The sequence below is a fragment of the Eleginops maclovinus genome, chromosome 5 (assembly GCF_036324505.1).
Source record: "Eleginops maclovinus isolate JMC-PN-2008 ecotype Puerto Natales chromosome 5, JC_Emac_rtc_rv5, whole genome shotgun sequence".
In the NCBI taxonomy this organism is placed as follows: Eukaryota; Metazoa; Chordata; class Actinopteri; order Perciformes; family Eleginopidae; genus Eleginops; species Eleginops maclovinus.
In genome coordinates this window covers 11,999,001-12,026,272 of record NC_086353.1, presented here as the reverse complement: position 1 = coordinate 12,026,272, position 27,272 = coordinate 11,999,001, and the positions used below count along the sequence as shown (strand labels likewise).

Below are 27,272 nucleotides of genomic sequence, written 5' to 3'. Positions count from 1 at the left end.
ACACAAACAAACACAAGTCATATGACATGTCTCACCTCTCTGTTGTAGGAGTATGCAGTGCAACACATACGCACATACACTAGCATCATTTGTCCAATATTTTGTCCTGGGCAGAGTGCCCATTTCCAATATGCTAAGCACAAGGGATAAGAGTGTGATCACTGCAGACGATCCGGCTCTCTTTGCCAAGTCCTGTCACTCACTGCCATGCCCACCGCTTTGTTCTGCCCCACCATGTCCTTTTGATGTCAGTATTATTCAACCATGCTAGATTTTGAACTGAGACAGCAAAGTGTAGATCAAAGCAACAGATCTGGGACAGAATATATTTGGGAATAGCTTCAAATATTTGAACTACTTTTAACTGGACCTGAATTATCATGCCAGACATCTTTAAAGCCCGAAAGCTTGAGCCCAACATATTTGCCAAAACACACATAAATGGACAAAAGTAAGGACAGAAAAAGCACTTATTTAATGATTGAACTAGATCCGGTGTAGCAAGATAGTGAAATAGGTTAAGTATTGTTCAATGAGACATTATTTTTAGACCTCATTGTAATGACCATTGATCTCAAAGCTTTTAAGTACAACCATTAGACTGAATAATACACAGCGTGACATTTGCCTCGCAATCTGCTGTCAGTTTTGGCAGTACAAACAGAACAGAAGCCCAGAGCAGCAGCATATTAACATTCTTCTTTTCTTCGGTTTCCAGTTGGCCTTCGCTTTATCCTTGGGTAAATATAACCCCCCCAGCACAAAAAACCCCCGGATAAAACCATGTGACACCTTCTCTTCACTTTGAACGTCCCTTTCAGAATATAGCGGCTGTTAGAGAATATTTGCAGTCACTTGAAGAACAACTTCTGACATCAGAACATCTTCTGATTTTAACATATTGATCCTTCGGTGAAACAGCAGAAATATAACACTTCCTGTATAAATGACCATTTCTGTATGCATGTTTTTGTGTTAGGGGTAATCACACCTTTCTGCTGTTTCCACCTATTTTCCCACAGGCGGATATTGATGCAGTGTGTAGTTAATGTGAGGTGTGTCGTGAAGTGTCGTGACATTCAAGTGTAATCGTTATGGCAGGAAATGTGTTTTAATGGTGAACAATCACAAACAAGGATCATCCAGGCCTGTGATTACTGTTAAATTGCTACCCTTTGCTTTTCTTACATCATTGACACTTCTTAAGCTTCACTTGTCCGTCTTTTTAATGTCAGGATCATAAATCTAAAATGGCCAACCATGACAATTGCTTCCTTCGATAAAAAAGTGTATGAATAGAAATAGTTGGATTTATTGAATATAAATGTAATGTATATAAATGTATATATAAAATCACCCTTTATTTTGGGTTATAGCAACACCGATGTAGGGCCGAACTATTCATCACAGCTTTTAAATGGAAATTGAAATATCGACCAGCGCAATATTCAAATTGCTGGAGGCCCAATATTTTTTATTTGCAAAACATGTTTCAAAATAACCTTCTGAATTAACTATTGTTGGGTTGTGGAGATGTATATGCCCACAAATTATTGTATTTGAAATGCCTGAGAAATGAAACATTCATTTGTTTTCTGTTTTGCGCTCTTTATTGTGTCATGGAAGTCTTAAATTCGGACTCAAATTCTCAGGAGAGATGCAAATCAGACTGGTGTCAAGTAACACTAATCCGCACCATGAATTGGGTTATTCTTTGCTCCATGCTAAATCTCTACATAAAGTTTTCGGCAAATCTGGGCCAGTAGTTTTTTTTCTTAATCCTGCTTACACACAGACAAAAAAACTGATCTTACAAAACAACTTCCTTGGTGGAGGTAATGTACACCCCTTTCACCATTGAAATATGACAGTCAGTCCTATAAAAGAATACAGTACCCTTTTAGAGATTTGCCTTAGGTGGAAAGCATGCACGTCCTCTTTCCTTGTAGATTTGTTGCAATCTAAACACTGATAAACCAATTTGATACTGTCTGATAATATCCTTGTTGTTGTAAGATGCAAGGTTCATTTTCTTTGCCAGTAGCTGAAGCAAAGTGGATATTACTCAGAGTTTTGATAGGTTGTCATGGTCACTCATGAGAAACTGAGAAGAATACTGTTCATAGAAATGCTGGAGTAACCAGTAACATGGCAACAACGCGTAGCCGTCTGTCGGACAGTGACGAAGAGAGGGAGCAGGTGTTGGGTTTTATCCATCAGCCGCCCCTATCACCCCAAACACACACACACACACACACACACACACTCTCCGACTCCTGCGGGGCTCTCTGAGTAACCCTGGCCGAGCTCACTTCCTCTCGATGAGGTAACTTATTCGCCATCCCAGAAAGAGCTCCCTTTGATGGGTGATGTCACTCCCATAAAAAAAAAGTGATCACTCTTTTAATTTAAGGAAGTAGTTTAATATATTTGGAAATACGTTAATGTGCTGTCTTTAGGAGCTTTGGAGAAGAAGATCAATTTCACCTGATGTTTTTAAGTTAAATATGAAGCTACAGACAGAAGCAGCTAGTTAGCGTATCTTAGCATAAAGACAGCAGAAAAAAGCTTGCCTTTGCATTAAAGATACAAAAAAAAAAGCTAAGTGATTAAAACATTAGATCTTGTAGGTTTAGTCCGTCCACAAACAGAAATGTGACCACAACATTTTGTAGTTTTATATGCAGTTATTGTTTTAGCTTAAACTGAGATCGCAAGACAACCAGCAGATGAGCTACACTGCAACGCAGACAGAACAACTGAGCAGCCTATAGCGGCCTATAAAAACCCAAATAATGGTTCAATATATTGTTTGATTAAACAAATGAGATACACAAACACCTTAAGACACATTTTGAGCTAGGCTTCCTGTTTCTCCTGCTTCATATCTTTATGCTAAGCCATCGGCTCCAGGTTTGAGCACCGTACTAAACACACAGACATGAGAGTGGTACACATCTTTTCATCCTTATACTGACCTGTGGATAAGATTTCTTCAGCATGCCTTTATAAAACTGTTTCTGACGCATAACAATGTGTCTTGCAGTCTTTTCTTCTGCTTGTTGGCTCCCAATAGGTTTTTATTAAGTGCCAGATTTAATGCCTAAGTGTTGGAAAGTAAATCAGCGAGTTTGGGTTGTGAGCTTGTTTTGAGATTGTTGGGAGACGAGAGCTCCAGCTGTCAAGTCATGTTTCATCAGCTCGGCTTTGTTTGGCTTTCGTAATGCTTGTTTACTTATACAAAGACAAAGAGATGGACTGTGGGAGAGAGAGACACACATTTCAGGAGGTCTAACAGGATGAAATTCTCCTTCTACCGGAAAACCAATTACAGTCTCTTATTTTCCTCTCACGCTGGTTTATTATCTACCTCTCTGACCCTGGTGTGGTTTATACCTTCCTTTCATTTTCCTGTCACATGACTGAAAACAAATGATGATATCTTTTTGAGCAGAGTCAATCGGTTGAAGAAAATAGCTCAAAAAAAAGAAAGCGCAGTACAACCTGACAATAGAAAGCGGTGGCAACCTGATCTTGCCTTAGTCGAGTGTTAAGTGGATTCAAATTGGGAATAGATGGGCAACAAGCGCCACATAGATTCCTCCCACTAGATCCTAATCATATCAGACTCCTTGCTGTTGTGTCCCAATGTCATAAATATAGAAGCAACATGTTTTAAATTGACTTTGGCTCCACTCAACCTGCTAATTCATCTCTGAGCACTTAGCAGGGATCAGTTTTCAGACTGTGTTTCATTCACACGAGACAAAGGAATCACAAAACTAGCTGTAGACGTATCCCAACATGAACTACTATTATGACAATTTTATTATCATAACCTTTCGCTAGTGTTTTAAAACATGCCGTTGGCTTTTTATTTTTAAATAATATCCTAAGGAAAACCCACGATCATGTCCACAGTAAGAGCTGATCTGGGGAAATTGAGGACAAGCACATATGGGTTAATTTTTAAGGGGTTATATAAACCAAAGAAAATATCTCATCACTAGTTTAAGACAACTGTTCAACAAATAATACAGCCTAATAAGCCTGTTATCCCCTGTGTGTCATCTCTATTATACAGCCTGATGTTTTGTTGCTTTTGCATAAAGCTTTCGAAAAAATAATCTGTTCCTTCATAAATAAATGTCCTCTTTATCACATCAAGAAACCAATTTATGCTAAGCATACGCAGATGTGTACAGTGTATCAGTGTAAGGTGTGACCTTGAACAAATTGGATTTATGCGAACCCTGTCTATATGCTAAAAGACAATAAAGCGATGCGAAAGCATAAAAAAAACAGAGTTACAGTACGTGAGGGCTTAAAAACAGAAAACACATACAAAAAAGATTTGTTCAGAAGGAGAAACATTTCCTGTTCTTCATTACGTAATCAGGCATTTTAATCCAATAAATTCATTTCAGTATTAGTGTAGTGTTCTCGTGCAGTGTGTCGAAACTCTGACTAAACACTGAGTTAAACCGTAGCCAATGAGACAAAGTCGTAGTAAGCTTGACCTTTTACTTTCACTTCTTCATCAACAGACGGTGAAAACTGCAAATACAATAATACAAAAATATTGTGTCTATTTATGACAACCTTATGACTAACATCACGTTATGCATAGTTATAAATAACAACGGAAACTGTCCAATACTGAAATGAGGCATTCTGATTGACAATTGCATCACTTTTTAGCTTGTATACAACACATCAAACAGTTTTTCGAACTAAATCCATCATAATATAACATCTTCAACATGTCCTTTAACAATCAAACAACTCACGGCATTGCCACTCTGATGCCTCCAAGTGGATGCTGATTGATTATGTTCCGATGCACATGTCGGCCATTCTTTCTACCCAGCTAAGTTCAACAGGAAGATCGCCGGAAGAGACTGAACCGGAAGTGACTAAACCGGAAGTGACGTCGTCGCAAAAACTAAAACAACAAAATAATATTAATTTTTACATTAGCTAATTTAAACTGTAAAGTAATTATTTAAGAAATAAATGTAATAATATTAAATGCCTGGAGAGGCAACACACTCCCCGCCTGACCTATGTGAGGTCACTTAGAACTTGTACAGATCTTAAATATAGTCTGTCTATCAGTCTTTAGGAAGGAGCAGAACAATTTCTGCAGTCGGCCGGAGAAAGGTTTTGACCTTGCCTTGGTCAGTTGTTTTCACTTCGACCTTCCTTACATGTCCATCTTTCCCAGGGAAAGTGGCATTGACTCTGGCCATAGGCCAATAGTTGCGAGCGGCCTGCTTGTCCCTGAGCAGAACCAGATCTCCAACCTGAAGGTTTCTTCGGGGCACTGTCCACTTCTGTCTGTGCTGCAACGAAGGTAGGTATTCTCGACTCCAGCGGGTCCAGAACTGGTTTGCAAGGGCCTGGACTTGCCTCCATTGTTTTGTGTACAGGTCTTTGTCGGAAAAGTCTCCGGGGGGAGGTGGAACCCCCGACTTTTGTGTGAGGATCATGGATGGAGAAAGTATGAAGGGCTTCTCGGGATCCGTAGACACAGGTAAGAGTGGGCGTGCATTCATGATCGCTATGACCTCCGCCATTAGTGTGCATAGCACTTCATGGGTCAAGCGAGTGTTTTGCCGTTGAAACATTGAATCGAGGATTCTTCTGGCAACGCCGATCATACGCTCCCAGGAACCTCCCATATGAGAGGCGTGCGGAGGGTTGAATTCCCAGTCAGATAGTTCAGAGGTAAGCTCTCTAAGGAGGGCTCTTCCCTGGATCGTGACAGGTGCCAGTAGACCCAGGGGATCAAAAATACTGTTGACTGTGGATAGGACTCCACGTCGAGTGAATGGTTTATCCACGGTTGATGCAGAGTAGGTGAACGTGTCAGACGTGATCTCCCACAGTAGACCTAAGCTCCGTTGTGTGGGTGCAGTTTCTCCACTTAAATCCAGGTCTTTGACGACTGGAGCACAATCTTCCAGTGGAAAAGCCTCTGTGACTTCTGGACTGTTTGATACGAACTTGTGCAAGTGCAGGTTTGATTCTGCGAGAGAGGCCTGTGTTCGCTGGAGGAGGTCGATGGCTTTGGCTTCAGATGGTAGGGATATTAGGCCATCATCCACGTAGAAGTGTCTTTCTACAAACGCGACAGTATCGGCTCCATGCTCTCGTGAGCCCTCTCTTATGGCTCTTCGTAGCCCATAAGTTGCAACAGCAGGAGATGGTGAGTTGCCAAAGACGTGGACCTTCATCCGGTACTCAACAACTTCCTTGTTCACATCACTGTCCTTATACCACAAAAACCGGAGGAAGTTGCGATGGTTTTCGTGCACTAAGAAACAATGAAACATCTGTTGGATGTCTGCAAGAATTGCAACCTTCTCTTTCCGGAAGCGTAAAAGCACTCCAAGGAGGGAGTTGTTGAGATCGGGTCCAGTGAGGAGCACGTCATTGAGGGAGACGCCGGAGTACTGGGCACTGGAATCAAAGACAACCCTGATCTGATTGGGTTTCTGTGGGTGATAAACCCCAAACGTTGGGAGATACCAGCACTCCTCCCCTTCTGTCAGCGATGGTGCTTCCTCTGCATGTCCATTTGCAAATATCTTCTTCATGAATGTCACGTACTGTTCTTCCATTTCTGGTTTTCTTTTCAAGGTTCGTTGCAAGGATGCGAACCGATTGACTGCCTGCCCTTTGTTATTTGGTAAAGGCTGGCGTAGTTCTCTGAAGGGCAGTGGGGCGACCCAACTGTTAGCTTCGTCTCTGTAGACGTTTGTGTCCATTATCTTCATGAAGATGGTGTCTTCCACTGATGGAGCAGGTTTGTTGTCGTTCTCAGTACGGTTGAACACTGTCTGTCCTAGCATACTCTCTGGTGCTGTACCAGACCTGTTAAGGCTACGGGGCGTCTCCTTGACATGCATGAAGCTTGTACAGGGTTGAAAGATTGAGTGGCGACCGCTGTCTAGCACGTTTGTCTTGAACGTGTTGACTGTTGGTTTATGTACATTACCCAAGCACACTTCTCCTATCACTACCCAACCTAAATCCAGACGTTGGGCAAAGGGGGCATTATGCGGTCCGTTGACCTGCTGCCTTACCTTGTGTGCCCTAAGGACATCTCTTCCGAGCAGCAGTAGTATTTCTGCCTCTGGGTCCAGTTCAGGGATGTGCTCGGCAATGTGATGGAGATGAGGCTGATGAAGAACAGCGTTCGGTGTTGGAATCTCAGACCGATTATTCGGGATCTCATGACACTCAATGAGTGGTGGGAGAGAAATGAGCACTGTGCCATCCAGTGACTCGATTTCGAATCCTTCTGCCCTCTTGCCGGATGTTTCTATGATGCCGGAGCAAGTTCTGAGATGGTACGGGAATGGTTTGCTCTTCACACTGAACAGCTTGAAGAACTCTGGTCTTGCTAATGAGCGATTGCTCTGGTCATCCAGGATCACATAGGCTTTGATGGCCATGTCCTTTGAACCCTTGGGGTAAAGCTTTGCGAGACACATCTTTGAGCATGAGCGGCTCCACTGGCCTGGACTGCAAACTTCTGTGCAGCTTGCTCCAACGACAGCAATGTCGGGATCGTCTTCTCCCTCCCCGCCGTACTCTCGTGACGGTGAAGGAGCCTTGACGGTTTGAGGAGGTGGGCCAGGGTGCATGGCTGTATCATGACTGGTGCTGTTGCATTCAAAGCACTTCACAGAGAACCTGCAGTCTTTGGCAAGGTGAGAGATGGAGGCGCAACACTTAAAACATATTCCTTTCTCTCTGAGGAAGGCCTTTCTATCATCGAGGAGTTTATTCCTGAATGTTCTACACCTTTTAAGGGGATGGGGTTTGTTATGTAACGGGCAGTTCTTGTAAGGGTCGTTGGTTGTGGAAAGATCCGTTTTGTGCACTGAGATGGGTTTGTTGGTGTTAAAGTTCCGTGAAAATGGTTTGTCAGGTTTGGTGGGTGTTGTGGTGCTGCCTTGATGAATGAAGCTAGGGTCGCTACGCTTTTTTGCCTCGTAGCTAACAAAGTTGCAAAAATACTCGAAGGGGGGGAAACGCCCGTCGCTTCCTTCTTTGTACCGTGACCCTGCGGACACCCACTTCTCCTGAAGCCCGTAAGGGAGTTTGTCCACGATTGGTCCTATCCCGCGAGAGGTGTCCAGATAGGACAAGCCGGTCAGATATCCATCTTCTTTAGCACCTTGGATCTCTGCAAGTAGATCCCCAAGCTCACGTAACTTCAAGTGATCCTTGGCTGAAATCTTAGGAAAGTTGTCCAGGCGCTGGAACATTGACTTTTCGATGACTTCGGGGGCAGCATAAGATTCACGCAACCGTTCCCATGCTTTGTCTAGAGCCAGATTGGGGTTGTTGACATGCACCGATCGCATGCGTTTAACCTGTTCACTAGATTCTTTTCCAAGCCATTTGGTCATGAGGTCCAACTGTTGGGTTGCTGTTAGGTTGACTTCGTTGGCTGCACTTGAGAAGGAGGAGTACCATGCACGATAATTCTCGGGCTTGTCATCAAACTGGTACAGCCCTGAAGTCACAAGGTCTCTTCGTACCAAATACTGTGCCAAAGGCTCCCCTAAATTGGACGTGGGTGTGCCAGTTTGAGGGAAATGTCGTGGAGTATACGACGGAGCATGAGCATTCATGGTGGGGTTGGCTCTACTAACCTTAGCCTTTGTTTCAGTTTTAGTTGGGTCAAATAATTCTGGTGGAGACGGTTGCTTGATGTCTGCATTTTCCCTGCTGACAGGTTGTAATTGTGAATCGTCTTCCACAGGTGGATGCCATGATATGAAGCTGTCATGTGACCTTGCTTTGAGTGAGGGAGCAACGGGTAAGGGTGAGGAAGGAGAACGATTTTTAGGCTGATCTGGATAGAAGTATTCACTGGTGCGTTCGATTTTCCCCTTTTCGGATTCAGATTTCCCGTTTTCCCGATAACAGACTGCATCGCCTCTGCGTCTCCAACACTCGAGCTGTCACTATGGCTGCGTCAGCTTCTCTTAGGGTTAGCATTCTAATGCTTGTCTAACCTTATAGTTTCCAAATTTATTGGAGGTCTTGGAGAGCACTTTCTTTCAGGCAGCCTTTTCAATTTTAGCTTGCTCCTGGCTGGCATAGAAGCACCATTTCTGCTCTTTTTTCTCCCGAGGATTATTCCTCTCTTGACCCTGGTGTGGATGCTTCTTCTTTTTCCTAGTCACTGCTGAAAACCAATGATGTATCTTTTGGCAGATGTATCGGTTGTTGACAATGTCAAAAAAAAAAAGCGCGTACAACAGACATAAAGCGTCAACTGCTTGCCTTTTCACTGTTAGTGATTCAATTGGGAATGTGGGAAAACGACAAATTCACTGAGTCTAATATCAGATCTATTTTGCCCAATTATGATAAAGAATGTTTTAATTGACCTTTGTCATACTGTAATTCATCTTGACATTGCATCAGTTTTCAGACTGTGTTATTCACACGGCAAAAGGATCACAAAACTAGCTAATAACATATTGAACTACTTTATGACAATTATATCTAACCTTCACTGGTTTTAAAAATGCGTTGGCTTTTATTTTAAATAACAAGGAAAACCCAGATACATGTCAAGTAAGAGCTGATCTGGGGAAATTGAGGACGAAAACACATCAAATTTTTCGAATATTAAACCATATAAAAACATCCTTTTAAGACCTTTAACAATAAACAACTCACGCAGTTTGCCACTGTGTGCCTCCAAGTGATAGCTGTTTGTTTTATGTTTTGCAAAATGTCGGCATTTTTTCTTCAAAACCAGCTAAGTTTTCAACAGGAAGCAAATCGCCGCAGATGTGACTGAACAGGAAGGGGACTAGAACAAGGAATGGACCGTCGTATGCAAAAAAAAACAACTAAAAAACAAATTTAATATTAAAGGGCTTTTAAAACAGTAATTAAACACATACAAAGAATTTTTAAGAAAAAATTTCATCATTACGTAATATCAGGCCTTTTAATCCAATAAAATTAGCTTGATATTATTATTATATCAATTCATAATTTCTACCCACACTGACAGTACATTTGATGATTATTATTGATTGCATGCATTACACTCTTGTAGTGAGGCTAACTTATCTGTTCTTCCCCCTCTTCTCTTTTTCTCATCCTTTCTCACCAGAAGGATCTACCTCTGCCAAGGAAAAGTAGCAGGTAAGTTGAAGTTTACACGATGTGTCTGGATAGATGTATTTATTGAGATACTGTCCCTACTCTCTGTGTTTCCTTGGACTTTCTGAAATGTTGTGGACTTCATGGAATTATTTTCCAAAGAGAAATATATGGAAATATAGTTTATTCTCTGAAAAGACAAAACAATATCCACAAATATGGATTTATATTCAAAATAACTTGTGTGCGATGAAATTACATACAGGACAGATTTTTGGTTTACTCATTTTTCCATATGGTATGGCTACACATTTTCTGAGCTGAAAGACAAACATAGTACTAAATCTGTCAGCTCTGTTAAAGGAAGTGATTGTAAACTAACATATTTTGCCTTCAGACTGCAGCATGTTCCCGCTCTGCGTGAGCCCTTTCCCTCTCAGAGCGTCTCTGTCGGCTCAATCTGTTGCACCAGTGAGCTGTGCGATGAAAGTTCAGCAGCAGGAGAGCCGTGCTCTGACCTCAACAACCTGCGTGGGCGTGGGAAGGCATAGAGGTTGAGGAGGGAGAATAAAGCAGTACATGATGTGTAACACAAATGAGTTAAGCCAACAACAAGAGTGCAGACAGTGTATGACTGACCTTGCATACATCATGACAATTATGGTTAATCAAAGACGTCACAATACATTTAACACATGGGTGTATGTACATTGAAAGGATAAGCAGTTGCTGTAATCACTCCTCAATTCTCATTGTACACTGGCATCAGAGATCATTTTAAGATTCAACATTCAAGGGCTTTAGTTCTCATATAAAAGCTACAGTGTAGTTATCTGAAATAGAAAAATAAAACGTGAGCTGGCAGCACACACCATCATGTAGTTACTGAATCCCTTTAATCATTTTTAGAGAAGAGTATAAAATTCTCTTTCGTATCAGACTTTTCCACCACTATTTCAGTTTTTGCATTTTCATAAACCGAGGGAAGAAGACGCTCCTTATGTCTTTGAAACTTGTCTGAGAAACAGCCCATTTTGAGTTTCTTCAGTATCAAAGTATTTACTAGAGTTGTCTGTATGGATACATTGGAAACAGGAACTGCAAGTAGCCCAATCAGCATACTTTTAACATACTTAAAACTAGTGTTTGCCAATAAAAACAGGGCTTAACTTGTTTAAAAGTGTTATTTTGCAGATAAACAAATATTGAAATCCTGAGCAGAGAGCATGAGGACGAGTCATTTCTCATTTCAGTTCTCATTGTGCTCTTGAACTAAATGTTTAGTAGAAATTCCTTTAAAATGTCAAAATAAATGGCAGATTTAAACAGGAAGCTACATAAAGCAAGATTGGCTTCCCAGAGAAAGAGAAGTCCAGTTGGCTTTTCCACAGAGATGGGACTGAATTAAAGACCTCTAGAGACTTTTTCTGGGCCATTTGGAAAACAGTGTGAATGATCCTGAGAGGTTTGACAAAACTGATTAAAGTATCTTAATCTGTGGCACAGGCATGTTAAACTGTTACACCAAACAGTTATGGCAGGAAAATTGTGATCTTCGAGCAGAAAAAATGAGGAAAGTCTGTCTTTAAATGCAACGGATTCTCTAAATGTAATGTATGTGTCTGAGTCGCTGTCCGCAGTGCTGAAATGAAACTCTCCACTCTTTCTTTCTCTTGCACATGGTGTTTGTCACTTTTTTCCTTAAAAACAGCCGGAAGAATACACTCCGATTTGTTTACACAAAAGCTGAAGTCACATTACTACGAGTCTTTTTCTCTGGCTAGTTTTTCTTTTGCTACATCTTAATCACTGTTCACTTCTTGACAATATCATCTCTTTTACAGTGGATTTCCTCATCTACTTTTAAAGTCAGAAAGCCGTAGCTGGCTGCTGCTGCTAGCACTTCAGAACTAAGGCAGAATTTGGAAAAGTGTCTTATGTCAGCTGAAAAGGCTGTCTAAAAATGCCTTTGAGCTTAGAGGGGGGTGTAATTTTCTACAAAATGCTTTCACTTTGCCATCATCACGTTGAGTGTTGAAATCCTTGAAATGTTCATGAAATTGCTGTAGTCCAGACCAATACTTTTCACCCCGTCTTACTTTTGGCTCGGCCTCTTGTGTTTTGTGTGAGCGGAATAAGAATAACATCTCTCTCTCTTATATCTGTTTATAAGCTGTTACTGTGCCGGCAGCTCAGGAAGTTGTTAATGTGAAGCATGGATTTCTTTCCCTGTATTGAGTTTTATTTAACATTGATTTTATTACTGTGTGTAGTTGTCTGTTCAACATTCTGTATGCATGTTGCTCTGCAGAGGTTGTTTCTGGCAGCATTGGCCTGATGATGGCAGCCTAAACATGCATGGGGTATTTAATGTGTGTGTGTGTCCATGTGTTATTACAATGTACTGCCTTAGTTCCGGCGCATGCTTTTGTGTGTGCGGTCACTAATCTGGTGTGCACTAACCATGCGCATGTGTCTCTGACTGCTGAAACCGAGTGTGTTTGCTCCCTGAACCCTGACCTCTGTGCAGCAGATGTCACTGCATGACATGAGGGAGACACCGGAGCTGGAGGCTCACGGTCAGCTCTCTCTGCTCTCTATTCCCCCCCCCCTGTTGGATTTTTCTGCTCACATCCTCCTGTGGACGTTTATAGCAGAGTGAGAATAGAGGGACCTGAAGGACAAACAGGTCACCAGATACTGAAATCCTGAGAGGTTAAATAAGCCTCGGAAGAGAGAGCTCACACAAAAATGGCACCATGTCATCCATATGATATCATGCTGCCCATCCCTGTCTGTGACCCCCCACTGTGTTTCAATGATATCATCACCCCCCTCCTTCTCCTGCTGCCTCCCCTCCTCCTCCTCCTCCTCCTCCCCCCTTCCCTCCTCTCCCATGTATATTTTATCCATCCAGACTCCCACATTAGAGACGGCATCCATTATTGAATTACTCCCCTCAGCACTACTGTGCAACTGTCACCCCACGTCAGCTTTAACATTTGGTGATTTTGTTTCAAAGGGAGGGATGGCGTACTCACACACAAATGAAATCTCTCTTTCAGAGCAGCTCCTGATATCGAGGACAAATAGAGGATGCAGGAGTTCACCCAATATGGAGGTTTTCATAGGAGATGTGTGTTATAATGTGCATTTTTAAGGAAGCTGATGTTATCTTGAGATTTTGTGCTGTCAGTAAAACCCAGGGAAATCCCCAAACCAAAAGTGAGTTGATCCATCTGACAACACTTTCCTATATACTAGCCAGACTGTGGAACCAAGCACATTGAGTCCTAGATGCAATAACTAAATGCACATCACAAATATATAGATATTTCTTTAGTGGCTCAGTTGTCCTAAAGCAGCTTGGCTCTGTAGTTTTTAGCAATCTTTACTTTATTATAAAGAGTAATATTGCATTTTCTTGTCTTGTTTTGATTTTTTAAAAGGACAAGCTTTATAGACCAAAAATCTGGACGCCGTTGAAGCTGAACGGGTAGAGACAGGTCATCCCCTGCCTTTCCTGCCTCGCTAAAAACAAGGCAGTAATGTAAATAAGACCCTAAAAGTAAATACAAACAAAACACATAACCAGTCCTGCTGATGCACTTGTTGACCTTCAATACCTTTAACTTTGGCACTGTAGTTTATTTTGTGTATGTCTTACATCTGGGTCCTGCTGCTGTAAAATGGAGGGATAGTACTGATCAAACCTTAAGCTATGCTATATTTACTAGAGTTTGAGTAACATTAGCTCAAAATACCGTGCTGTTTTAGCGAATTATTTCAGCGTTTGTTTTCATAACTGGTTAAAGATTTTCGTCTTTGGCAGGAGCTAATGTTTTCTGTGTGTAGAGCCACATACAGCTCGGCACAGTCAGAAAGCATTGAGAGACAGACAAAAGCATTGTCGTTTTTTTTATCTTTTGATGGGTTTTAATGACAGAAACAAAGAATATGCCAGCCTGATCCTTTAATAGCTTTCAAACAACAAAAGGATAAACTATAGCTGCTTTTTTTTCATATTTTTGTCATTAAGAGTATCCTGTTAATATCAGTGCCAGCTTAAACCCCCCCTTTTCCCTCATTCCACCCCGTCTTGTTATTCACATTAGTCGACAGTTTGTTGCTCCATTGTCTCCTCACCTCTGATTGGCTTTCTCTCTCTCTCTCATTCATACCTGCATTGACCCTCCTCCCCTTTCCCTTCTCTTTCTTTCTCCCTCTGCCACCTTCCCCCCTCGCTCTGTCTCTCCACACTTCCTGGCTTGGCACGATACCCTTGAGAGCAGCCCCACAATCCTCCCTCCTCCTGACAGGGATGCTGGGCAGCCTGTCCCCTCTCTCTCTCTCTTTTTCTCCCCTCTCTCTCTCTCTCTCTCTCTCTCTCTCTCTCTCTCTCTCTCTCTCTCTCTCTCTCTTTCTTTAATCCTCCAGTTGTGACATGGCTGACATTTTCAAATCTCTCTAATCATTTTCTCCTATTCCTTGCACACACTCTTGCACAGCGAGGCAGCGGTGTGTGTGTTTTAGTGTGTGTGCTTTTAACTGGCCAGAGGAGGCTGACATGCCGGTGTGGAGCGTAACTGCTGCCTCTTGACTGCCTCTGTTTGTGTGTGTGTGTGTGTGTATGTGTGTGTGTGAGAGAGAGGCTCAGCTGCTCTCATGATCATTTGCCAACACAGCCTCTGCTGCTAGCAACATGTTTCGACGCACAAAAAGGTAAACGACAACCATCTGTCTCTGTGAAGTGTGTGTGACCGGTGTGGTGCCCTACTATTGTTGGTGTGTGTTGGTTCTTCCGAGGAGGTTGTTTTGTTTTTCCACGGTGTTTCCGTTATTCCTGCCAGCTATCATGCTGTCTCACAGTTGTCTCCCTGTCTCCATTTAGCTTCAGCAATATGGTGTGTGTGCTTTCCCGTGTGCTTACTGGATGTCTTTACATGTGTTAATGTAATATTACTTTGTGCATTCAGTATGCTTTTCCTTTTTTGAAATGGAGCTTCTGAAGTATGCATCGAGGTTTGATTGTATTTTTATCCTTGTTGAGCTTTTTCATATTGATGCAAATGTGCACAAGGATTTAATCTGCTTTAGATTATGACTCAATCTTTCATACACACACACATCTACACACACTGGAAGGCATGTGTGCGCTTGGCCAGTAGCCTGTGTGCCAGAGATAGCATTATGAATTGAAGGTATTATTATCAGTGTCCAGGGAGTGATTGTGTAGCAGAGCGCCAACAGTGGGCAGCGCTGTCTGCTTGGCACAAGACCTCGCTCTTCTTCCTATTCACCACTTTCTCTCTTCACCACTTTCTCTCTTCATAATTTTCTCTCTCAACCACCTTCTTTTTTTCCCTTCATTTTCTGTCCTTAAGGAAACACATCATTTCTTTTGTCTTGTCATCTACTCATTTAAATGTTCCTCGTCTCTATTTTCTCTGTATGTGACTCGTTTCTGCCTCTTAAACTCAATCACCCCTCTCCTCTCCTCTCCTCTCCTCTCCTCTCTCCCTGATGTACAATCCCCTGCAGACCCTTTAGTCCCTCCTGCAGCGCTTCATTTTAGCTGTCTTCATCTCCTCTGATCACAGGGGGATTAGTCTGAGTCTTCACCGTTGCTCTGACTGTGCGGGAATGAACAGCAGGATACTCTGTATATGAACAAGAATAAATCCTCCTTGCCTCTGTCTGCCGGCCACCATGCAGTATGTGTGTTTATGAGAGGGAACATGTGTGTTAGGGAATGTGTTTGCTGTTGTCTTTGTTTACAGTCTGTGCTAGTTAAATATTCAAGTGGCTAGTATAAAAGCAGCTCCAGCTAGAAAACAATGGCCATTTATTCTTGAAATCTTGAATATATTTTTGCGCGTGACATATCCTATTCCACACAGGTAGATGTTTTTGCATTGCTAGTATTGGTAGGGCCCTTTAGTTTCATGAGAAAATAGTAAAAAAGTGACATTGTCAAATTGCGTGTTTTAGCTGCATAGACTTAACAAACTTGGACCTGAGCGCACACAAAGTTACTGCGGCTTGTGTTGAAACTTTTTTGTTAAACGTAAAAGAGGAAAGTTTCTTTTGCTCTCAGCGAGGCATTAAAAATATATTATTGGTTGGTTTTGAAACTCTAGTATGGAACATTACCCAGCCCTAATTCTGAGTTATAAATATCATCAGATCATTAATCCTTGATATTACTTTCTTCGTCTCACTCTGCATTGTGTGTGTGTGTGCCTGCATTGTTTCAGTTGTGTGTGTGTGTGTGTGTGTGTGTGTGTGTGTGTGTGTGTGTGTGTGTGTGTTTGTGTGTGTGTGTGTGTGTGTGTGTGTGTCTTTTCTTGGCTGGCTATGGCAATTAAGAGAGATAATGCTTTGTGCCCACTCCCAAACAGATTGAGCTAAAGGAAGACAGTAAAAATGAGAAAGAGAGACAGACAGAAAGCAGAGTGAGCAGCTACAGGAGGAAGAGAGTGGTGGGATGAAAGGCTGAGCCTCAGGTAGAGTCTCAGCCTACATTTAAGAGGAACCCAGCAGGGTTAACAGTGACGAAACACTCTCAGTCTGTCTCCGTCTACTTCCTTTCCTTCAAAGAAGATGTTTTTTGAGATCCTGACAGAGAGACGGATCATTCAGAGACTGGATGACAAACAAGTGAAGCAAGTCTTAATGTTTATCTCACTCACACACAGAATGTGCACTTTTATCCCACTCACATATTCGTTTATGCACATGATGCACGGTGCAAATTATCCCACTCATGAACGACGCATAGGACATGTCATCCAACTGACACACAGTATTTACTGCCAATGTTCATTTTTCAGTAAAGATGTAAGAAGAAAACTGTAATTTAGAAGAGATCGTACAAATACTGTTTGCTTTTTGATTTCTTAGGCAAGACAAGGCAAGTTTATATATAGCACCTTTTAACACAAGGCAATTCAAAGTGCTTTACAGAAGGAACACCGTTAAGATGAGCCTTTATGGAGTCTTTTCTGGAATCAAAGATAACAGATAGCTTTTTTTGTTGGTAGTTGTTTATAATTACCCTGCAAATAAAATACAAAAACAACTCTTACCAGAGCTGCCTTGATTAGTTGACTTATTGTTTATGAGTTTTAAATGATTATATTAATATAATATTCTGTAACTATTATGGTGATCGATCAATATAGAAAAAGCAATTTTTCATGAATACACAGCAGTATGATCATTGTGTATCAAATTAAATGTGAATATCTTTGGGTTTTGGACTGACAAACAACACATTAAAAAGACATCACCTCAGAAATCACCAGAGAAACTGGGAAAGACATTTAAATATCTGACATTTTATCAACCTAACAATTAATCTATTAAATAATCGGCAGTAATCAATAATGACCATTATTGTAAGTTGTAACCCCACTCCCACCTTGCTACTGTAGTTTCAAATTGATTACGCCTATCATATTTGTGACAGGTAATCCAGGCTATTTTAAACCCTGCATACATAATAATGATCGACACGATAGCTCAATTATGTACTTTGGAATCAACAAATTATCCATGATTGCAGTTAAGCACATACTTAGTGATCTTATGACTTTTAGAGGTTACCAAAATAAGATTTCTCTGATATTTGTGTCTGCATATCATTCATACATGAGGTTAAATCAGAAATGTATCGACCTCCTTGCAGCAACAGATGCATAACACATTGAGGTTCTGTGACATTTCTTTTAGCAGTTGCATTGCTTGACTGGACTTTTTTATTGAAGGAGCTGTACAGTGAAAGAACGTATAAAAAGGAAACTCCTTTTTGTACTTCACTCCGGTTTTTTGTAGCCTGACAGCACCATCTGCTCCTGGCTGGGGTTCAGGCTGGCCTTAACCAAAACACACAGACTGTTGGTGGCTTATCGTTGATGTTGCTATGACATGATAACACAACAGCTCATATACAGGCGTGAGTCGAAAGACAGCCTGTCAACATGAACTGCTTATGCATGTATTTTTCGGTTGAAAATCTGCATACAGGTTAGTTAGACTTTAGGTTGATGTCCTGCTTGGCAGCACTTTACATGACTTACCATGAACTCAGGCATGAAAAGCAGACATTATTTTATCTTGTATTAATTAACTATCAGGAATGAACACAAATTAAAATCTCATCCATGACTACATAAAATAATCCTACAACAATTAAGCTCGTTATATCATCTTGTGACCCTCTGATTACATTGGGCTCTGCTGCCTATTTACACATTCAATATTTAAAAGAAAATATACAAATTAAACAAAAAAACATACTTTTGGAGTCCTTTTGAATGACTATGTATGTAGTTATGAAAGGAACACATGTATATCATGCATGGATAAGCAACATGGTTAAGATAACAATACGTGGGACTTCACATGTGCGCTGCTTGGAGTTGTCAGTCTTTTTAGGATATTTCCTAATTTGCAGACCGACCTTCAAAAGACATGAAAATCCTTCATAACTTAGAAATTATGAAAGTGTAATGACCTTACCGTTTTATGCTGTGTACATTTGGTAATACATTAGATGCCGTTCATTTTTGTACACTGCTGTTGAAAGACTACATTCATTAATAAATGCTTTCTCATGGTGATTCATGAAGTCTTACCATTGTGTTTCCCTGACCCTATGTTACGGCCAAACTCTGTATGTATTGATGTAAGTGTCATCTCATATTCCTTATATGAGGGTATACATGTATGTCAGGAGCCATTTTAAATAATAATCCCTAACATACAGAATGAATAAAAAGCGGTAATTTAAATGTAAGAGGCGCACATAGCACTCTCCTGCAGATAGTTACAGTTCATTCTTGACCTTTGAAAACACTAGTTTGATCAAATGTATTTTACCCCTAATGGATGGAGTTTTATCAGTTGTTTTACAGTAAACTCAATGAACTAGCATTTAAAATATGTTTTTGTGACCCTCTACCATTTCCTGAGACTTTTTACACCTACAATTATCGATAAACTATTTGATTTTCAATTGGGTTTACTTTATTAAAAGTGAACATCACCAGTGCTTGCAATTGGGTAGTGGGAAATTGAGGAAACTATGAAAACGACGTTGTTTCAACAATGCTATCCTGACTAACCCTGGTAATATATGCTCTTTTGTAATCTAATGTCATAAAAAAAAAAAACTGACTTTCTGTCCAGGAAGTCACCTTTTGCCAGCAAAGTGCTCTACAGTAAATCAAAGCATTGATTACTTGTAAACCAAACTGTAAAAAAAATCCTCTGAGCACAAAATATCTATTTTGTCATCAGGCTGTCCTTGATTAAAATCAGTGGTGTCATAATTTAATGTCAAGTAGTAATAAGCCAGTCGTTTAATTGAGTCAAGCATCCTACTGCCATCTCCATTCCTGCCTCCCACTAAGCGATAGAAGCTGTGGCCATGCTTGGTTGTGAATCCAGATGCATTATCCATAATCTGATTAAATCACTTTTAATGTCTATTAGCCATGCTGTGAGACTCCCCACTCATCCGAATAAGCTTTTCACTGAAGGGAGTGTTTTATTCCGTATGAGGAGATGGCTACGGATCATTTGCTGTTAATAAGGTCATGGTGGGAACAAAGACAAAAGTCATGATTGTGTTGATTCAGAGCACTGTTGGCTGTTCCTACATCAGCTCTCTGCCGTTACTGAGACCTACAGATAGCAACAGATAGCAACAGCCACGTGGAGAGACTAATGCAGACAAACAGGAAACCAGATGAATTATGGTGACACATGCAGAAAGATCCAGATAGATCTTTGCAATGCCACAACTTCCTGCTGCATCACTCTGCCCGAGGATACTCTTTCACACCTTTAGAGGACATCTGACAACACCTCCCGAGTGGAGAGGAGTGAAAGGGACACACTTCTTGTGTCCTGTCATATTGTATTTATGTACTGTGGTGTTGTAGACCACAGAAACACACGATACTATGTTGTTGAATGCATTTCTTGCACTATAACTGGTTTAAAGCTTTACCATCATCACATCAAACCTGCTTTGTTTTTGAGCAGTTCTAAAGGCGCTCTTTAATGCTTTTTTGGGGTTCTCCTTTCTTGTAGTGTGTTATATAGGTGTGTGTGCATGTCAATGGTCTGCAGAGGCTAAAATCCCAAAGTTCCTCTGCAAAAGGAGTTTTCTTTCCACACACTCCCCCCCTCCTTAAACACAGTGATTGTACTCCTTTGTTTACATCTGTAACATAGTCACATCACTGTGAAACATGCCACATTTCTATTGGCTAGTGCTACAACACATGTTCTTGAGGGGCGGTACTTCTCTAAGCATTTGACCAATCACAACAGAGCCGGCCAGCTTTCCAATCAGAGCAGCCTGGGCTATGATTTCACACAGAGGGTGAAAATAAGTGCTGTAGCACAGGCAGTAATAGAAAAATGAAGCTCCTTTTGAACATTAAAGCATGTAAACATGTCACAGTAGAGCCACAAAATACAAATATGAATCTGAAATTGACAATGAAAGGGCCTCTTTAAGAGATCAAAACAAGCTGATTAAACATAAGTATATTACAAAATCCACTTCATGGCATGGTCTTGGTAATGAGTGACTGTAGAGGGCCATACACCTAATATGAGACCCAATGTTTCATTTCAAAGATGGCCTTTGATCTTTAGTAACATCTTTTTTAGTTTCACATAACAAGCGTACTTACAGCTCTTTGAAAAGCTCACAACAAGGATTGATTTAAAAAGCAGAAAATCCCTTTGAAAACTGATAATTGCCTGCTAGTCACAGCATGAATCGACAAAATTATAGCTTTTTGTGCTGAAAAGACGGGGTAGCTCAGTCAGTTTGTTTTTGTGACCTCCTTTCTCTGCCTTTCCCTTTTCTTCTAAATTCTTCATTTTTCTTTCAACTGTGAAACTGTGTTTGTTACTTTTGTAGTTGCCTTCTTACTCCCTCTGCTTAGCCTCTCTTTCATGGGGAATATCAGCAAAAGCCTCTATTTGTGTCTCTCTGTGCAACATTGCATAGCAACAAGAAAGCCATGTGACTAACCCTGCTGCAACCCCGAACACCAAGCAGTCCTGGTGTACAGTATCATCGCCTCCTATTTTCATCCTGTCATTTTCTTTCCTCCCATCCTCGTTTTTCACCTGTTAACTTTTATTTGCTGTATGTCAGCTTCACTCAATCACCCCCTCCATCTGAATGCCTCATGCTTGATGGATCTGCCCACGTGGCTTGATTTAGCCACTTTCCTGAGTTTTGGGATCCACTTCGATTCGGTTGGCTGTTCCAATTTAAATTCTGGCAGTAAGAACTGTGGATGTTCCTTAAGATGATTCACTAACAGGGAAACAGCTTGTTGGTCTGCAAAGCTCTTATAGGGGTTGAATTTTATCCTGGCAAAATTTCCATCCCATTTTCCTCGATTGTAAACATGCACTTACCTATAAGAGGTCCTGAGGGAGAGAGGTAGCGAGAGAGAGAGGTAGAGAGAGAGGTAGAGAGAGAGAGAGAGAGAGGTAGAGAGAGAGAGAGAGAGAGAGAGGTAGAGAGGTAGAGAGAGGTAGAGAGGTAGAGAGAGAGAGAGAGAGAGAGAGAGAGAGAGAGAGAGAGAGAGAGAGAGAGAGAGAGAGAGAGAGAGAGAGAGAGAGAGAGAGAGAGAGAGAGAGAGAGAGAGAGAGAGAGAGAGAGAGAGAGAGAGAGAGAGAGAGAGAGAGAGAGAGGAGAGAGAGAGAGATTTCACCTGACAGGAAGTGAGCATGGACAGATCGATGGTGTAACCATCAGGAGCGTCTGGTGTCCTCTGTGCCTGTGATCACCTGTGAGCAGAAGAGACACTTACTGAGCAGAAGATGACACTAACGACTGACGACAACAACACACACACACACACACACACACACACACACACACACACAGTTAATCATCTGCTAGGTAAGACACATTAAGCATGCACAAGCCCTCACTCATACCTGCATTGTCCCGCATGCAATTGGATAATCAGTAGTGGTCCTACAGAGCACACAGACAGACAGACAGACAGACAGACAGACAGACAGACAGACAGACAGACAGACAGACAGACAGACAGACAGACAGACAGACAGACAGACAGACAGACAGACAGACAGACAGACAGACAGACAGACACACATATTATTGTTTTGTGTTATTTTTTCTAGTTTTCTGAAGTCATCTGGGTTACCTACATGGGGACTTCAGTAAAAAAATGCAAGACACGACCTCTATCACAGTTTACAGACTTCTTCTGTACAATTTGACCTAACCCAGTTGCTGTAGTTGGTTTAGATAATCTTGCTTAACTTTTGTCTTTTTTTAAGATGGTTGTATATAATAAAGCACCGTTGTTTTCAGTGCCCATCAATTACTATACCTCAGTTGTATCAAAATACCAGGCTAGTTTGTGTTACTGATGACAGTTATGCCCTTTTTCAGATAGTGACCTAACTCAAAAGCCTAGAAACTTAGAGAGTCTATGAGTACCAGCGATGCACGGCGTGTGAAGTTTCAATGACCTGTTTCCAAGTGTTATTGTGTGCATCTCTTATTGCTGTATTTAGTGTACACAGTCTGGGACACTTTTCATGTCAGGGGACCAACACCGTGCATTTTTCTATGATTGTGTGCACATTTGTGACTGTGTGTGTGTGAGACAAATGGCTCCGTGCCAGCCGTGGGCCTGCAGGGGCATAATTGCTCGTCAAAGCTTCTGCACGAGTCAGAACCACAGATTTATCCTCTGACCCCTCTGCAGCAGGCTGACCGGGGGTTGTATGACAGCCCTGGGTTCCATTATTGGGAGCAGAGAGTGAGGTTGTTGGCTGTCACCTTTGTGTGTCTCTGTTTGTTGTTCGAGCAATTTAGTTTTCTCTGCCGGTCACCTTTGACTTTGTCTGTTCATGTTGTCCTCTAGCATCAGCGTGTCACCATGCAACCCTGTCACCACCAAATACCCTTTGTATACACCTCATTTTCCTTGGCAAATGAGTTTTGGGGGAGTCGTAATTATTGCTAATATCAAACGGAGAAAGAAACTCAGGTTCATGTCCTGCTTCCCATGTGTTATTGAGTTAAAAATGGCTGCTTAAAGGAGTTAAAAGTGTTTCTGGCTACTTCCCGCATCAGATTCAACTGTATTGACTTCATTATTATGTAACAACGTTTTATTATATATTATTATAGTTTTAGTTGTCATTGAGTTTGTGGCTCCCTGATTATTTTAAGTTTGATGTGTATTCATTTTAATCTCTATTTTGGTCTCCATCATCTTCTGAGGAAAATATCTGTTTTTTTTAGTGTATAAATGCTCCATTATATTCACACACTCTGCTTTTACTGCATCTATGTGCTCTTCATTGCTGAGCAGGTAGTGTAAAGTGGGTATATCGGAGGGAATGAACACTGAAAGCTAAAGGGATGCACACTCTATGATAATTATCTTGCAATAATTGGTTGCAAAAGTCTAAGAATCTTACCTTGGGCTTTACAGCAGCGTACACTTGTTGAATATTTAAGCACATTTTTTTTTTGAAGGTCCTCTTTGAGATGCTAAACTCATCCATAAAAAGGTAAATCACACTGTAGTTGCCAAAAGCAGCATTTTGTAGGAGGAAACACGTTGAACCTGAATATTTGACAGATTTCACATCCATTGTGAATCTGTTTTGTTGCAAAGTGTTTGTGGATATTTAATGAACATTTCTTATGAACAAACAGATTTCATGCAAAATAGATTAGTTGTTTCTTTCCCACCATCCCGGTTCGTACTGTCTCTCCTGTCACTGCTGTCATTCATCACTCTGGAGGTGTTTCTCGAGACAACCTGGACACACAAACCACCTGCATGCTGTAACCAAACAAACATTGATTTTCACCTTGCACCTGACAGACTCGGAGACACTGGGCTGACACTATCACACCTTGTTTCTCGCTCCAAATTAAAAGTTGTTTTCCACTGGCGTGTCTCTCTCCTCAGCTGTGGTATCGGTCAACAGAGGCCGACACTATAGAGCCATGCACCGCTGACCCCGATGAATCACACTCTGTCTGACTGACAGCACCACAAGTCTCACCACTACTCCTCTGTCACACTCACAGATTGGGCCTGCATGATGGATTACACAGTGGATTATGATGGATTATAAGACTGGCATCACATACAAACAGTCTCTGGCTCCGTCATATCAACAGACTCTGACTCACAGTGTTGTTGTTAACTTCAGATCTAATTTACTCGCCTCAGATCAGAGCGGATTCAGTTTGATGCTCACCTTTATTTTTCATTTGTTACCACAAGCTGTCTATTTATCACTGTGCGCTCTGGTGAAAAAAAAATGGAGATGTCACTGTTTGCTTTTTCGCGTGTGACTCTGAATGTGTTGCCATGGTAATGTGGTACATTCCCGCTCACAATATCTTCCGTCTATTTTCCTCTTGGTCAATTCATTATGCATCAAGAATTTGTTCTCGATTAACCTAATTGAATCTGAATGGGTTTGAATACATTAAAATGGAAGTGTCTCATTTTCAGTGAAGCTTCATTTTTCTGATCAAAATTCATTAATGCGTAAGTGGATGACTGAATAAATCCAAACATCACCAGCTGCCTGAGAACAGAAGAGAGACGTGGATGATGTATTCAGGATTGTTTGACCACAAAGCTAGAGACAGCTTTTGATTTATGATTCAAAGATGGCAATACCAACTGTGCACACACACACACACACACACACACACACACACACACACACACACACACACACACACACACACACACACACACACACACACACACACACACACACACACACACACACACACACACACACACACACACACACACACACACACACACACACACACACCTTAACCAGATTGAGGCTGGATGAAACCATGCAGTATGACCATAACCGTGACAGAGTGATTTAAAGTCACACACACACACACACACACACACACACACACACACACACACACACACACACACACACACACACACACACACACACACACACACACACACACACACACACACACACACACACACACACACACACACCGGATGTACCCCTCCCATTTTGCAGGAATAAAAGAAGCAGAACTCTAATGTGACCTTTCTGGTAATACAAATGTGGCAGAAAACTGGAGTATATAATAAAGAGCAGTACTCCTTTTAAGCCTTTTTTACAGTACACATGCTTTGGGCAAGATGCCCTTTTACAGCATTCATTTAAGATAACAATGTTATAAAGCACAGTGGTTGCGAGAGACATCTGGCTTTATGGGAAGATTAGATTGCTTTGCCCTCATGGGTTTTTTCATTTTGTTAAAGTCTTCAATGCTTTAGATGACTCTATAACAGTAAAACGGGCAGTAGGAGTGGAGAATCAGTTTCCTGGACTTCCTATGTTTTAATTATTCATCTTTCAGAGAATTCATGTGGAAGAAAGACAAAGCAGAATAAGAACAGAAAAATGCAGATGAGATGAAATAGAAACAGCTGACTGAGGAGTTACTGAAAGATGCGGAAGAGATTTATTGAGACTGAAAGTGAAATGGTAATTTAAAAGTATGAATAATTATAAGTACCAAGAAATAGTCACAGAAACGAGGCAGGTAGGAAGAAATCCCTTTCCCTTTAATATGTGGTTTGAAACATTAGAGACTCCACCTTCAAGTGAATCACTGACAGAGTCGCGCCGCTATTGGTGTGATTAATCATGAATCAAAAGCTAAGAATTTGTTCTGGAGTGAAGCTTGACTTCCATATGCTCAAGTGAATCAGCTTTTGATTGAGGAAGAGCAGCATGGAAAATGTGGATGTGAGAGACTACAGGTTAGGGAGTGAGTGAAAGGGAAGATGATTGCAGGCATGAAGTATTGCAGAAAAAGAAAAGCATGACAGAAAGGAAATCAGAGGAATATACTGCAGGAACCCACCAACTCTTTTCTTTGTTGTCTTCTTTAATTCTTCCCTCACCCTTCCCCTTTTCTTTTCTTGGAGCTGTAGCGAAGGGTGGTGTGAATTCACTTCCAGCCCTCCTTCCTAAGCTAATGCATTTCCCTTAAATATTTCAATATGCTCCTCCTCCTCTGTTCTGCAAGGTTGAGTACAAGCCCTCCCTCAGCTGGCGCCCACAGAGACACACTGCCACCGATAAAATCCTGCCAGGGGTTTGATGTCTCAGAGTGCTGAAGACATCAGTAGAGGGAGGGATGAGGCTGGATGGCAGGATGTGGGAGCATATAGATTATTGATCGAGGAAGAAACATCAAATAACTAAAGTGTGTTGTGTGACCGTGCAGTTTTTAATTTTTTGTTGTGTGCGTGTGATTTACAGCCCTTCCATCACAGATGTATTGCAGGCTGATGCAATATGGAGCAAACTTGTATTGTTCGTCAGATGTGATTGTGCAAATCTGGTCTGACAGGCAAGACCCATGAGCAAATCTGATCTGCGCACAAAAATAAAGCCTGAAAGATCCACTTTATGAGGTGTTTGTGTAGGACAATAAACCTTGTGCATCTCTGTGTTCCCATTGTGAAATTGTTCAAAGAAAGGTGCTTGCAGCAGGAGCAGCGTGTGAAGCCTTTATGGTTCAATAATTTCAGTTCTTCATTATGGTCTATACCTGCCCTCCCCTCTCCTTTTCTTCCTCTCCGTCTGTCTCTCCATCACTCCCTCCGCCTCATCACTCCTTCCATTATATTTCATGGCAGCAGCCGACAGAGAGCTGGACCTAGAGGAAATTAAAAATCTTTGTTGCTCTGTCAATCTCCCCTGTGGGTGGGCGGACGTCAATAAAGCCTCGTATTATGGCCTGCAACAAGCACACACACGAGACATATTGTGCTCAAGATAAAGAAGCATGCACTCCTCAAACATACTGTAATATATGCTATGCATTTACTCAAGGTGACAAGGAAACACACTTACGCTCACACTCACGCACACACACGCACGCACACACACACACACACACACACACACACACACACACACACACACACACACACACACACACACACACACACACACACACACACACACACACACACACACACACACACACACACACACACACACACACACAC

General features: G+C 41.4%; 1 protein-coding gene across 1 annotated transcript in view; it reads left to right on the top strand.

The window, feature by feature from the left end:
* The window catches only part of mast1a (microtubule associated serine/threonine kinase 1a), a 61,938-nt gene that overhangs the window by 4,706 nt on the left and 29,960 nt on the right, over positions 1-27,272 (top strand). The window contains exon 2 of the mRNA XM_063884160.1: positions 10,157-10,188. Coding sequence (XP_063740230.1) covers positions 10,157-10,188 — 32 coding nt within the window. The remainder of the gene's footprint in view (positions 1-10,156; positions 10,189-27,272) is intronic.